This window comes from Hirsutella rhossiliensis (genome assembly GCF_020360975.1).
Source record: "Hirsutella rhossiliensis strain HR02 chromosome Unknown scaffold00017, whole genome shotgun sequence".
NCBI classification, from domain to species: Eukaryota; Fungi; Ascomycota; class Sordariomycetes; order Hypocreales; family Ophiocordycipitaceae; genus Hirsutella; species Hirsutella rhossiliensis.
Genome location: NW_025408683.1, coordinates 12007 through 27552, shown reverse-complemented (window position 1 = coordinate 27552; position 15546 = coordinate 12007). Strand labels below are relative to the sequence as shown.

Here is a 15546-nt window from a genome sequence, read left to right as displayed (position 1 = left end):
ATTAAATGCTTAATTTATATTAAAGGGCTATCTTTAACTTAAAGAAAAATCTAGGATAAAGCTTCTATAGTCTTTATATAATTTTCTTGCTCTAAGGTAGCGATAAGCCTTTCCTTAGTAAGGATAGCTCTTATCCTTATAGTCTAAAGAGTATAATTTAAATTTCCCTTAAGTCTAGAGAATTTATATTCTTTCTATCTACCTATTTTATATAAATTCGGTATTATTTCGTTTATAGGGATCGAGAAGTCTAGGCGGGAGTTTAAGAGCGTAGGAAGGTAGAAAAAGTCGTTAGGGGGATTTTCGAAAGGAACTTTAATCGGGTATTTCGACAAGGAATTTCAAAGGTATAAGTAGTTGATTTCCCGGCTTAAAAGGAGCAAGCCGGGCTTATAACCTCTTAAGGTATATAAAGCGGAATTTTAGAAATCAAGGAATTACGTAAGACTACGTAATGAGGGAAGAAGGAGTATAAGGTAGGACTTTTAACGGAATTTATTAGTAGTATATTAGTATATAGAAGAGGTGTTAAAGTTAATAATTCTCTATCTATTTACTAGCGGACATGCTGTCTTATATAGATAATTGTAGCTGAACGGAAGAACCTTTCGGGACTAGATTTAGGCTGCCGTATAGCCCTAAGACTGGGAAATTCCGTGATACCTCGAGTAAATCTAGAAGTATCTTGGTTCTACTAATATTCGTGTTTAAAGGAGGTTGGTCGTGCCGGTGTTCTTAAGAGGTCTTAGCTAGCATTCTAAGCTAGCTCTATTCCTTCGATTCCTGATTATACGATAACCGGCAACCCGTTTAATATATAATAACATGTAAAATAACGAGCAATTCTTGCCCTATAGGATAAGATTTTGTCTATAATTAATATACTACTTATTAGCTTATATAATCGGGAGAGTATATTATAGCTGCTTTATTTATAGTAGGAACACCGTTCCTTATAAATACTAAAGTTATAGATAAGCTAAACTAGCTTCCCTTAAAGCTCGTTCTATTTATCTAGCTCTAACGGACTATCCTTCTCCTTAGCTTTTATAGTATATAGTACGCTTAGTACCTATAGTCTCCCCTATTAATATAGATGCCCTTATAGGTCGATATAGTAGTTAGCTACCTATACTTTTAACTTTAGCTTTAAATCTAAGCGTTAAGCGCTAGACTTTATAGCGCGGTATATACCCTTATAGGTATAGTCTAGAGCCGCTATCTTATCTTATAAGCGTTAAAGGGCCTTATCTTAAAATACTCTTACCGCGCGCGCCCTTAGGCCGGTCTATCCCTCCTTATTAAACTAAGGTAAAGGTATAGGGGAAAGCTTATTTAGTAGTAAAAGTATAAGGGAAAGCTTATTTACTAGTACCGCGCCTTCCTTTACTAAGGAAGCTCTTATATAAGTCTATAGCGCTTCTTATAAGATAAGCTATAGATCCTAGGCCTCGATATCCGCTCTTATCGGCCGGTCTTAATCCCTTTAAGAAAGCGCGTCTAAGACTATAGAGTCCCGCTTAAAGCGGTACTTAATTAAGAAGTTAAAGTATAAGAGATACTCCGCTTAGCGGGCTTACCGCTTTAAGAGGTACTAGTAGGTTATAAAGTACTTAAGGTTCTTATAGTTTATAAGAACCTTAAAGCTCTTATAGCTCTAGAGCTCTACTTACTATTACTTAAGGTAGCTAATAATCGCTAGTATCTCTTTATTATTATAAGGAACGGTATTCCTACTATAAATAAAGCAGCTATAATATACTCTCCCGATTATATAAGCTAATAAGTAGTATGTTAATTATAGATAAAATCTTATCTTATAGAGTAAGAATCGCTCGTTATTTTATATATTATTATATATTAAACGGGTTACCGGTTATTATATAATTAGGAATCGAAGGAATAGAGCTAGCTTAGAATACTAGCTAAGACCTCTTAAGAATACTAGTATAACTAACCTCCTTTAAACATAAATATTAGTAGAACTAAGACACTTCTAGATTTACTCGAGGTATTACGGAATTCCTTAGTCTTAGGGCTATACGGTAGCCTAAATCTGGTCCCGAAAGGTTCTTCCGTTTAGCTATAATTATCTAAAGATAGTATGTCCGCTAGTAGATAAATAGAGAATTATTAACTTTAACACCTCTTATATATACTAATATATTACTAATAAATTCTATTAAAAATCCTACCTTATACTCCTTCTTCCCCTTTATTATATAGTCTTACGTAATTCCTTAATTTCCTAAAATTCCGCTTTTACTTATATACCTTAAGAATTATAAATAGCGTAATTCTACTTTACTAAGGTTAGCTTATAAGAGTAGAACGCTATTAATAACTTCTACTTATCTACCTTTTAAGAAAGCGTTCCTTTAAGTACCTAGCTACTATAGTTTACTTTAACTAATATAAACTAGTTAAAGTCCTACTAAAGTAGTACTAGGGCTTATAAGAATAGGTCCTTAAGCGTATAAAACGCTCGTTCTTATATAGGCCCTTAACGAAAAGCGGTCTATTTCTTAGTAATCTCGTTTAAAAGCATTATAATATAAGAGAAGCCCTTAATAAATATCCTATAATAGTTCGCGAACCTAAGGAAGCTCTATATACCTATTTATATAGTTAGGGCCGCTTAGTCCTAGATCGCTTAGATCTTTATAAGATCCGCTTATATACTTATACTTATATAAATAATAAAGCTTAGGTACTTAACCCTCTTAACCTTAAATTTATACTTATTTAAGTTAAGGTAGAGCTTATAAAGTTAGAGGCGCTTTAAGACCCTCTATACTTTCTATATATAGTCCTTATAAGAGCCGCTTATATAGATAAGGATATTATTTATATATATAAAAGCGAACTTATTAAGGAAGTTTTAAAGTATATTATTAATATAATACTAAAAGGTAATAGGCGCTCTTAAGAGGCTAAAGGGCGTTATAAGCTACTTAAATAAGCTATAGCGTATATAGAACGCTATCTTTTACTTATTACCCTCTAAGATCTATACCTTATAAAATACTTATTTTATATCTAGCTTTATAAACTACTTTACCTTTAAGAGGTTATAGAGCGTATCTAAGATTAAGGGTAAGGGGTAGCGGTCTAGCCTTATAATTACGTTTAGAGCCCTATAGTTATAATAGAACTGTCACGACCCTGGGCGCCGGCGTAGAGAGCCAGCGCAGAACCTCACCAGTGTCACGTGCCCAAGCAGCATCACGTGCCCACGCGCGACCTCGTGTCTATATAAGGGCCCGCTCGGTCGTGTAGTCTAGTCTTCCTTTCTTGCTCCTTAGCTTTGAGTCTTTGTTCATAGTGCCAATACATCTTTATAGCCGTCAAGGCTCGTATGTGCCTGGCCGTAACACTACTCAAAGCTCAATAAGATCGCTTGCCAGCGATTAAGCAAATAGGCACCGAGCTTTCACGTCACACGCGCCTGACGTAAATCCAGCGCATCCGTTCTGACCGTTCCGACCAAGACTCCGACCACCGACCAAGTGATCCTCAAGGCTGAGATCACGTCCGTTCCGACCAAGACTACGCGTGTGTAGCCGTCCGACCAACCGTTCCGACCAAGGGATTCGTCCCGTCTGACCTCCGACCGTCCCTGCTCGTGCAGGCATCTGACCGTGATTCCGCGTGGTATCATTTCCGACACCTATCACCTCGCGACTATGATATCCGAGGAAGCCCTGCCTCTGATCAGCCTCGCCGTTCCCCCCGGCTTGCTGGCCAAGCCACTGAATCCGAAATAGTAGCCATGGCTGCCCCGAGCCCCCAAGACGCTCTCATCCGCGAGATGAGGGAACAGATTGCGGCCTTAACGGCCCGTCTAAATGAACGCTCTCTGTCTGTTGAATCAAATCGACAGCACCGGGAGCCCTCGACTGCTTTTGCCGGCCCAAATGGCCCGGCCTTCCGACCAACAGGCAAAGCTGCCTGGCCTGTTTTTGCCCCCTTCCCAGAGGGCAAGAACCCCGAGTACAGCGACGCCGCCAAATCGCGCATCAAGGCCTCCGCGACGTTCTCAGGAAAGAAGGACGAGTTCCATTCCTTCATCCTGAGCATAAAGAACAAATTTGACGAAGACGTACGAACCTTCCGGACTGAGAACAGCCGGATGGTCTGTCTGTATAACCTGCTCGGGAAAAGCCCGCCGAGCACTTGAAACCCGCTTCTCCTCTGACACTCGACCCTTCTCTGGAGTGGCAGAGATGATCCAAGCCCTCGAGTCCGCCTATGGCAATCCGAATGAGCTTTCCGAGGCTCTTGACCGCCTGCAACGCCTCCAGTTTACCGTGAATGGGAAGACCGACATTGTGGACTTCCTTGCGGAATTTGACTACTTAACTGCGACCGGTCGTGTGCCCGAGGACCAGATGAAGCATACCTTGTGGCAGCACATCCCGGCCAACCTAGATAACAGCCTCTTGACCAAGACCCGTGACGAGTCCGTGACCTACGAGGTTTTCTGTGGGTTCATTAAGGACGCTGTCCACTGCCAGAAGAGGAGTATGAGGCAGACACAGGACTCCCGCTCTTCCGACCGATCTCGCCGCGCGCCGACTAAGACTGCTCCGACTACCGCCAAGACTCCGAACAAGACCGGCTCGACCCTATCACCTCGCGTGATGCTGGCAGAGCCTTGACCGACGATGAGAAAAGGGTCCATTGGGATAATGGCACCTGCTTTATTTGTGGAAAAACAGGGCACCTCTCTCGCGACTGTCCCGACCGCACCCATGCTGTCTCCCGTGTCGCCTCCGTCCCTGTCCCTGCCAACGACTCTGATCAAGATTCGGAAACGAATAGGACCATCACAAGACTCCTTGATGGTCCCTAAGGTGTCACAGATAGCGAGTAGGTCTAGCAAGTCATTCACTCTGCCAAGTCAAGTCCAAGTGGATGGTGTGAGCTACCTGCCCGCTCCTCTGTGATACCGGAGCCGAAACCCGTTTGCTGGTTAGCCCAACCTTCGCCCAGTCCGCCGCCCAAAGACTCGGAGCCCAGATTAAGGAGCTCCCGAGTCGGATTCCTCCAAGACTTCCGTGAAAGCCAGCCGGCTATATCCAGAAACAGCTGGTCGCCACTTTCGTCATCGATGGCCGTTCGTTCGCAAACGAGACATTTGATATAGCTGAGTGTGGCCATGATATCTTTATCGGTCTTTTCTGGAAGCGGAGAAGCGCCTCCTGCTTGACTGCGCCTCCCGACAGATCATCTGGCCAGATGATCTTCCTGCCCTCGCCAAGTTCTCCCCGACGATCCAGCTCTCGTCAAGCCCCGCTCTCGGGTCGGATCGACCCTAAGATCCAGGCCGACGCTGAGAGGCGGAACCGCCTGCTCGAGAAAGAGGAGAAACGCTACCGGATCCTCCACAAGAACTGGCGCCGCTCTGATCAAGCTCCTCCGGCCTCTGTCCCGACCCCGTTACCGACTCCGTCTCCGTCGTTTCAGTCCAAGTCTCCGTCTGCCAAGAAGTCTGTCCGTTTTCAGCTCACGACCGCCCCTGCTACCGACTTCGTCTCCGTCGCCTCGGTCCAAGCCTCCGAAGATCAAGCCCTGATTAACGCCCTGGTCTGCCAAGTAGAGTCTCACGAGAGATTCGAACAGTGGAACGAACTCGAACCGTTGATGCCCGGGATCCAGTCCAGCTCGAGCCAAGCTCCGGCCTTGACCAGACCGTCCCTAGTGCTCGAACCGTTGCTAAAGTCTCCCGGATCAGAAGACCTACCAGGGACAAAGCATTCCGTTCCTCAGGAGAAGACCCTGAGCATGTTGCTTGTGTCCGTAGTCGTCTACCGCCCCAGCTCACCCATCTAGAGGGATTCTTCTCGAAGAAAGAGGCCCACACCCTACCTTCGAGCCGACCCGGTCACGATGTAGTCCTAGAGCTTGAGAAGCCTCTTTCGCCGACAGGACCCCCATCGTACCGCACGCCCGTTAAGTATCTGCCTCTAGAGAAAGAGACTGTCGATCACCTCCGGAGATAGACTTCATCGAGCCCGATCCGAGTCCGCACGCCGCTTCTGTCCTCTTCGCTCCGAACCCGAACACGCCCGCCCGCCGCTTCTGCATCGACTACCGTTGGATGAACGATCATCTTAAAAGTCGCATCACGCCCGCTCCGTCCCTCGAAGGTACTTGCTGGTTGCCGTGAAGCTCAACGCTTCACGAAGATCGATGTGATCCAGGCCTTCCACCGTCTCCGCATGGACCCTGACTCCGAGTATTTGACCGCCTTTCGCACCCGTTTCGGAACTTTCCGCTGGAAAGTCCTCCCGTTCGGTCTGAAGGTAGGTCCCGCCTGGTTCCAGCAGTTTATCAACGCGCAGCTTCACGATCTCCTCGACCGGTGCGCCAGCGCCTACGCAGATGACGTCCTGATCTACTCGGATAAAGAAGAAGACCACTGGAAAGACTGTCAAGAAGTGATCTGGCGACTCCATCAGGCCAACCTCCAGGAGACATCAAGAAGTCTAGATTTAACGTGACCAAGGTTGACTACCTCGGCGTTCTGCTTGAAGCCGGTGTGGGCCTTAGTGTCGACCCTCGGAAAGTTCGATCGATACAAGACTGGAAGTTTGAAGACCTCCGAGACCGCACCGCGATCCGATCATTCGTTGGCCTATGCAACTTCATCCGTGTTTTCTGCTACCACGCCTCCGGAGTGGCAGAACCCTGAACCGGTTGCTTAAGAAGGATGTTGCCTTTGTGATGGGCCCGGAGCAACGCGAAGCATTTGATCAACTCAAGCGCCTGGCTATCGAAGCCCCGGTCCTCGCCTTCTTTAGACCAGAACTGCCGACCCGACTGGAGACCGATGCCTCCCGGAATGCCACAGCTGGTGTTCTATGGCAGGAACAGCCTGATCAGACCTGGAAGCCCGTTGGATTCTTCTCTAAGACCATGACCCCGGCCGAGCGAGCCTACCCAATCCAAGATCGAGAGCTCCTCGCCGTCGTACAGAGTCTAGAGCACTTCTACCCAGAGCTCTTAGGCCAGAAGTTCGATGTGATCACCGATCACGAAGCCTTAGTCCATTTCTCTACGAAGCGCCTGCTCTCGGTACGACAGATCAGATGGTCCGACTTTCTCGCCCAGTTCGACATCCAGCAAGGTGATCAAGCTGCTCCAACGAGACTTCTACTGGCCAAGGATGAAGGAGGATATCCGTCGTTATATTCGGAACTGCCACGACTGCCGCCGCAACAAAACCCTCGAGACAAGACCCTGGACTGCTCCATCCACTGCCCGTACCGACCTCTGTTTGGGAGCACGTCGAATGTGACGGGAAGGATATGCCGAAAGACCGTTACGGATATGACTATGTTTGGACCTTCGTCTGCAAGCTAAGCCGGATTATCGCCACGCTCCCAGGAAAGAAAACGATACGGCAGAAGTCTTAGCTAGCCGCTACTTCCGCTACCTCTATCGTTTCTTCGGTATGCCCTCGTATGGATTTCTGACAACGCTGGACAGTTTATTTCTGCCTTCCTCGCAGAGATTAACCGGCTCACGGGAACGAAGCATCGTCATGGAAGCTCCCTACACCCTCAGACCCAAGGGGTGTAGAAGTTACAAATCAATACCTAGATCAAAAGCTACGATTCTACGTGACGAAGCATCAAGATAACTGGAGTTCCCTGCTGCCCGCCCTCGACTTCGCCCATAACTCGTCTTGGCACTCTTCCATCGACATGGCACCGTTAAAAGTAGCCCTAGGCCGAGATATCCGGAACCCCCTGTCACTGCCCCCGACTGACAAGACCGCTGCCACCGGACCCGCCGCCAGAGCTAGGGAACTTGTGCAGACCGCCCAGGAAACCCAGGAAGACGCCAGGAATGCTGCCACCGCCGCTCAAGAACGTCAGAAGGAACAGGCTAATAGGAAACGACGACCAACCGACTTTGCCATCGGTGACCGAGTTTTTCTCAGCAGGAAAGGCTTCGCCACGAACGCTCCGACTACTCGGCTAGATAACCAATGGTCAGGTCCGTTCGTAATCCTGGAAGAACGCGGTCATAGCTACGTACTGCAGCTGCCCGAGTCGTACAAAATGAAGAACCTATTCCACGCCGACCGTCTTCGAAAAGCAGCCGATAACCCTTGCCCCAGCAGATCCAGTCACCTCCGCCACCCGAGGAGATCAACGGAGAACCCGAGTGGAGGTTGATCAAGTCCAGCAGTCTCGAGTAACCGGTAGGAGTCGACGACTGGAATACCAGGTCTTATGGAAGGGATGTGACCTGATGAGACCTGGTACCCGGCTAGGAATTTCCGTAACGCACCAATGGCATTGAAGATTTTCCACGATGAACATCCGGACGCAGCAGGCCCACCCGTCAACCTGCAATACTGGATCGAATGTGCTGCAGCGGAGGAGGGCTGCGAGGAACGAGACGATGACGACACAGCAGAGAAAGCCGTGAAACCAAGAACCCGCCGCCACGACTGACTACCTTGATACGCATATCAAGGCCTTAGACGGGGGGTAGTGTCACGACCCTGGGCGCCGGCGTAGAGAGCCAGCGCAGAACCTCACCAGTGTCACGTGCCCAAGCAGCATCACGTGCCCACGCGCGACCTCGTGTCTATATAAGGGCCCGCTCGGTCGTGTAGTCTAGTCTTCCTTTCTTGCTCCTTAGCTTTGAGTCTTTGTTCATAGTGCCAATACATCTTTATAGCCGTCAAGGCTCGTATGTGCCTGGCCGTAACAAGAACTATATCCCGCCCCTTAGTTTATATATAAATAAGACTAGCGCTCTTACTTTAAAGCTACTTACTTAAATAAAACCCTTATTTAAGAGGTCCCTTAGCGTCTTCTTTAGTATTAGTAGCTCTATATATAATATACTATATAGCGGTCTAAATAGTATAGGTAGTTTTACCTCTTCTTATTAATATAAAGTACGATCTTATAGTTTACCCTAGCTTATATAAGTTGTTTATCTACTTCCTAGGACTTAAATAGTAATAGGAGGTTATAAAAGCGCTTTAGTATCTACTACTATAGCTTAAAGGGCGACTTTAGCTTCTTTATTTAAAGGGCCTTATTAATATCTACTAGGCTAACTACGTAGACTATAGTATTAGCCGCTGCCTAGCCTTACCCCCGCTCTACCTATTATATAGTTCCTATAAAGATAGAGGTAAGGACTTTTTATATTAAGTATAAAGCTCGTACGCTTAGTCTTATACTTATAAAACTATCGTTATAGCGGATCTACTATTATATAGGCCTAAACTATAGCTTCCTTTAGTATAGAACTAAGTATAACTTTATATATAATAACTAGGGTTTCCTAAGGATTAAGGGAAACTCTAGTTAGTAGATTATATAAGCTATAATAAGCTTATAGTAACCGTCGACCTTTATAGCTAGCTATATAATGCCCTTAATTACTATACCCTCTATTATACCTAAGGCGCCCTTTACTTACCTTAAAGCGATCTTTTTTACTAGTACTTATATCTCTTATATAAGCGCTTTATTAACTAGGGCGTAGTACTAGTAGCCTATATCTATAAGGGCAGTAATAAGTAAGGAGTTATTAATTATAACCTATATTAAAGTAGGCTCCTTTTTCATATAAGCGGATAATTCTTTCTTTTGGGGTAGTCGATAGCGTCTTCTTATTACGTTTAGCCTAGTCTATATAGGTAGCTAATATTAAGGTATCCTTATTTATATCGATAGCTAGTTATTTATCTTATAAAGGAGCGGTAATCCTATCGCTACTATATAGCGTGCGCTTATAGAGCTTCTAGAAACGCAGCGTTTACTTATAGCCTTATACTACCTTTATTAACTAGCTTATATACTCGCTATAGTTAGTAGGTATAATTATAAGGATAAGTAGCTCTTATAGGGCTAGCGTAATCGAATTTTATAGCTATATAAGCTTCGCGCTATCTTCTTATACTATAGTCCCCGCTACCTATAAGAGTATCTCTTTAAAATTAAGAAGGAATTTACTAAAGGTTTATTTATCTCTCTACTTAAGGGTCTATAGCCTATCTTATGCCTTCTCCCGCTCTTATACGTTGCCGAACGTATATATAAGGTATTAAAAGAAGTCTTATAGGTCGCGTTTACCCCTAGAGTAGGTAGAAGCGTACGCGTAGGTACTATTTATAGGATAATATTAATAAGCTATATAGAGCTCTTTTATACGTAGCTAGCCTATATATATATATATAGGATCTAGCCCTTTATATATAACTATAAAGCTTAGGCTATAGCCTAAGCCTATAATCTATAATAGTTAAAGACTCTTATAAAAACGCTAAAATAAGTCCTTAATAAGGTATCTTATAGCTAAATAAAACGAGTATATAGCTATTATTAAATAAGATAATACTAAAATAAATTTATAGCGTGTTTTTTATTACTCTTATACTCCTATTACTATTATATTAAAGTTTCCTAGCTAGATTTACTAGAAAGTATAATAGAATTTCTCTTTAAGTACTAATCGTAACGTAAAGCTATATTATAAATCTAAACCTAAAGCTACTCTTTTTATATACTATAGCCCTTTACTAAATTAAACGAGCCGCTTATAAGTAAAGTAGTTATAGATATTATAAGGAAGAAAAGGAATAATAAGAGGGCTTATACTAGCTACTTATCGTAATTATCTACGTAAGATAGTATCGCTAGCTATCCTATTACCTAGAATATATTAAGAAATCGCTAATTATACTAAAAGGTATAATATAAGCGGTATTAAAAAGAAGGTAAAGATATTCTAGGATCTTTAAGCTATTTAACGTTATACTTAATCTTAAACTCTAGAAATACTTTTCCTTTTACTATTTAATCTTAAATTAAACTATATAGATAGTTTACTAAGTCTAGAGAAACTTAATATAGTAGGGAACTTAGGCATGGTTAATATAGTATACTATCTTACTTACGCGCGTACTTAGGTTAGTTATCTTATATAGTTTCTTAATATATAGAACTTATTATACCTATTAGTAAAGTATTTAGCCGAAACTAGATATATATTAGCTAGCCCTTTATATAATTTCTTACTTAATAAGGTATATTTTAGCGTATTATAGTTAGATAGGTATAAGAATATACCCTTATATCCCTATTTTACTATTATAAAGAAATAATAGGCATAGGGAGGCTTTATAGAATAAGCTAGTAAAAGAGGCTCTATAATATAGTCTAAGGGAATAACCCTTAAAAGACAAAGACCTCTACTAGATATCTATATCTTCCTCTAGGAAAAGGGTTAGATAAGCCTATCCTTACGAACAAAAATATGCATAAAATGCATAAGCTAATTACGAGCAGAACGGATACCCTATTGCCTATTTTAGCCTAGCGGTTCCGAAGATATCCGCGATACGAGAATAGGTAGGGCATAGAATATTCTAGTTAAATCCACTACTTATACTAGAACCCATAGTCTTACGTCAACCATCACGCTATAATTAGACTACCTACTAAGTTAGGAAGATATACTATAGATAGAGCTTTTTAATCACTATAGAATATGCTAGAAAGCTAACTAATTAGTCTACTAGTAGGCGAGCAATGGTCTATAAAAGACGAAGGATTTCCCTAGGAGTAGTAGATAGAATAAGTAAGTTTGCAAGCATCTTTTACAACGCTATTCTTTTAATATATTATTCAGCCCCTTATATGCTCGTTATAAATTCCGGACGAAATCCTACCCTATACTCCTTCGACCGATCCTTCCGCTTACGTTATCGATTACCCGATTCTACGCTTATTGCTTATACCTTCTTATAATAGGCTCGATTGCCTTTATAGGATAGAGAAAGTTAATCGTAGAAGCGTTATTAAGGATACCCTAGGTAGCTTTATAGAAACGAGAGTCCTATACTAGGAAGCTTAGATACCGCGACTACTTAACTACCTATATATCTCTCTTATAAGGTAGATAGAAGGAGCGGCCGGGGGTAAGAGTAGTAATAGATACTAATATATCTATAGTAACTTAACTTAAGTAGCTAATAGAGCGAACTATAGCTAACCTAAAGATCTTTAGAGCCTACTCCGTTCCTATTTAGTAAGTAAATAGGTTAGGATAGGAATAGGTCGTAAGCGTATAAAGGTAAGCGAGGTAAAGCTTACTTTTTACTTTACTATTATCCTTTTATTAATAGAGTAGATTATTAATAAAATAGGCCTATACTTAATAAGCGGTACTATATATTTCTAAAGTATCTATATATACGCTAAAAGTCTTATACTATTTTATCTAATATTAGATATTAGCTTATAGTATAATAACCCTTCTATACTATATATTATTAACGTCTTATAAGATAAGCTTACTTTTAAAACCTATAAGTATCTTAAAAGACTAGTTATTATCGACTATATCCCTAGGAATTCCCTTAATCGAATTACTAATTCCCTTAGCTTAAGCTAAAGCTAAGTTATAGTTATAGGAGCTCTATAAAGAAGGTAAGTATCCTATTAAGCACTATATAAAGATCTAGGCGAGCCTTAAGTAGGGATAGAATTCCTATAATTTACTCTACTAAGCTACTCCTAAGGTATAGTAAGTATAGGTACTTACTCTAAGTAAGCTTTTAATTTAAGCTATGCTAGCTAAGAGACTAGTTATCCTCGTAGAAACTCTAAGGATCCTTAATAAGGCGAAACTTAATAGTTTTAGTATCGTAATCGTACTAGTAAACGTAGTCCTTAATAAAGTAGTTTAGTAGTACGCTAGGAAAGGTATATAGCGGAATAAGCTTAAGGTTTAACCCGTTCTTCTCTAAGCGTACTAGTAGATCCTAATTATAACTTAACTAGCTACTAAAGGTACTCTATATTCTAAAGTAGACGATATAACCCTTAAAATTATTAGTACTATAAAATTATATACTTATTAAAGGACTAAGTATAATATCGATAGCGGAGTATCTAAATAATCTCTAGTAACTAGTATACGCTTTATACTTATAGGGTAAGCGAGATAAAGGCCGGCCGTTAACTAGAAGCTATCTTATTAGAATATTAAGATAGACTTTAGATTAAAGTACGTCGTCGAAGCTAATAATAAGTTAAAGGGTAACGCACTAAGTAGTTTCTAGAGTAAAGGCCGGCTAGTAGCGCTTAGTAACTAGGTTAAGGAAAGTATCCCCCTATCTTAAACTAAGCTCCTATATAAATATAGGGCGCGCTTAATATAAAGTATATTACTATCTATTATATATAGCTTACTAGAGAGGTTACGCTGTTTTATTAAGTAAGTTAGCGTTATTATAGATATAAATAGAAGCTTTAATTAAGAATAATAACTACTCTAGCTTTAAAAGAATTTAATAAAGAAACTTAGTATCGACGTTAAATAAATCTATATAAATAAGAAAATTTTTAAGTAAGATATATTAAAACTCCTTCTATAGCTTATTATCGGTCTCCTAATAAGCTCTACGTCGTAACTTAGCTAGCTACTAGTTCTCGCGAAGAGAGATACGAGAAGTATATATAAAATATACGAAGGTGAAATTAGAAGTAAGGGGTCGGACAGGCAGGGCAGAGAGATTTGATTCTTACGGGGGCAGCAATAAAGGTAGGGGAGTGATTGTTATATTGCCTTAATTATCCTTCTTTCCTTTATCTAACGCCCCTATTTATACCCGTCTAGCATCTTAATTAACAAAGAAGATCCTGCTTAAAGAAGCTACTAATGTCCTTTTAACTACCGAGCTTTTGCGGTTTTTCCTTCCTTTGCAGCCGTTTCCGGCACATCCGTCTTATCTCTCGCTACTTATGCTTCCCCTTATGCCCCTACTCTTCTTTCTGCACCTTCTTTTTAGCTCCTTCTTCTATACCGGGTGTTTTTAGCTTCCTTGGTCCCTCTTACTAAGGGATATCTTCGAGAACTGCGAAATTAGGCCACGCTTCGCGACACACCCCCTTAGCTATAGCCTGCCCTTATAGTAAGGGCATAGCTAATACGGCTTCGGGCTAGTGAGCGTATAGAGGAGGTTCTTAGCTCTGCACTTCTCCCTTTACTCGAGGAAAGCAGGGGTATTAATGCCGTTAGAACCTAACGGACGGAAATAAGTCCCCTTTAGACCTCTCAGCGTAACCAATGCTAGTAGATATCGATATGCCGTAGCCGGGTCGACAGCTTACTGTTTTCCTCCGTAAGAATCCGTATAGTCTACGTATTATCGTATTCTATAGCTAACGGGGACGGAATTTATAGTCGTAACGATATTATTAGCCGGCTAAGGAAAATCGCTTCTTTTAACGCTTCTAAAAGAGCTAGTAGCTCTGCCTCTATACTTAAAGTTATAATAGTAGCTTATTTCGAAGCTCTCTAAGCAATAGTTCCTCTAAAAAGGGATATAATATACCCCTATAAGCTCTTTCTATCTAAGGAATTATCTATAAAGGACGAATCGCTTAAATAGAGGAAAATTTCTATAGCTTATTTCTTCCTTTCTAGCCCTCCTAGGCGTAGACTATATAATCTCGTTAAATAGAGATAAAGGATAGCTCTATCTACTACTTCTTAATGCCTAGGGCTAGGATTCTAGTTATGCCTAGCTAGCCGGGAGACCGTAAAAGAGATATCCGGTCTAGTAGAAATAGCTAAAAAGAATAGGAGCCTACCTTTTATTAATATTAGTATTTCTCTTGCTCCTAGCTTAAAAGGACGGATTAGGTAAAGCTCTTCGTCTAATATAAGCGTAGAGGAAGCTTCTTATCGAGGGAATTAAGAAGGAATTTATAAGCGACCTTATCGATATAGGCGTCTTAGGTAAGCTAGATTATCCGTTAGGACCTATTCCGAAGGATTCGTATCCCTAGGAACTACTTTAGCTCCCCTAGCCTAGTTATCTTATACCTTTATTATAGGCCTCGTATAGCCTCCCTAGTAGCAGCCTCTTCCTCTTTTAGGTAGGCCTAGATAATATCGTCGACGTAGAAGAAGACCGTAATTTTACCCTTTTATATTATATACGGTTCCTAAGGGACTTTCGTAAAGCCTAGGGCTTCGAGGGAACCTATTAAATGCTATTGCTAAAGAAGGGGTGATCTTCGTAATCCGTATAGAGCTTTCCTAAGCCATAGAACCTTTCCTAGCTATTAGAAGCCTAGTAGAAGGCGTATATAGATAACTTCTTCTTCCTTAAGTAGGCAGTTAATAAAGGCGTTAACTATATCTATTTAATCGAGCTCGAGGTCGAATTCTACTGCTATAGCTATAAGGGTCCGAAAAGACATCCCTACTAAGGTAGTTGCCCTAGTAGGTAAATCCCCTTTTTCCTACTAGTTCCCGTAGATAACTAGCCGGGCCTTGCACTTTTAAAGGAAGCCGTGTTTATTAGTCTTATAGATAAAGACCTACTTATAGCTAAGGACCTATTTTCCTCTTGCTTTTTCCTTAAGGACCTCTTCGAAAGACCCTATCTCTTCGTGTAAGGCTAGGTGGTCTTTCTAGGCCTAGAAAAACTAGTCTCTAAAGGGGTGTCTTTCTAGCTGCTTCTAGTTTGCTAGTAGGTCTAGGAGGTCTCTT

The 15546-nt window shown here is 41.8% G+C and overlaps 2 protein-coding genes across 2 annotated transcripts; both read left to right on the top strand.

Annotated features, from left to right (window-relative positions):
* Window positions 1-3772: 3772 nt before the first annotated feature.
* Window positions 3773-4661, top strand: HRG_10734 (uncharacterized protein; the record flags this gene model as incomplete). The annotated part of the gene is made up of 2 exons (XM_044869204.1): window positions 3773-4135; window positions 4323-4661. The coding sequence occupies 2 exons, from the start codon at window positions 3773-3775 to the stop codon at window positions 4659-4661; spliced, it is 702 nt and encodes a 233-aa protein (XP_044715553.1).
* Window positions 4662-6224: 1563 nt separating this feature from the next.
* On the top strand, window positions 6225-7368 carry HRG_10733 (uncharacterized protein; the record flags this gene model as incomplete). Its single annotated transcript, XM_044869203.1, has 2 exons — window positions 6225-6367; window positions 6690-7368. 2 exons carry the CDS (start codon window positions 6225-6227, stop codon window positions 7366-7368), a joined length of 822 nt encoding a protein of 273 aa, XP_044715552.1.
* Window positions 7369-15546: the final 8178 nt, after the last annotated feature.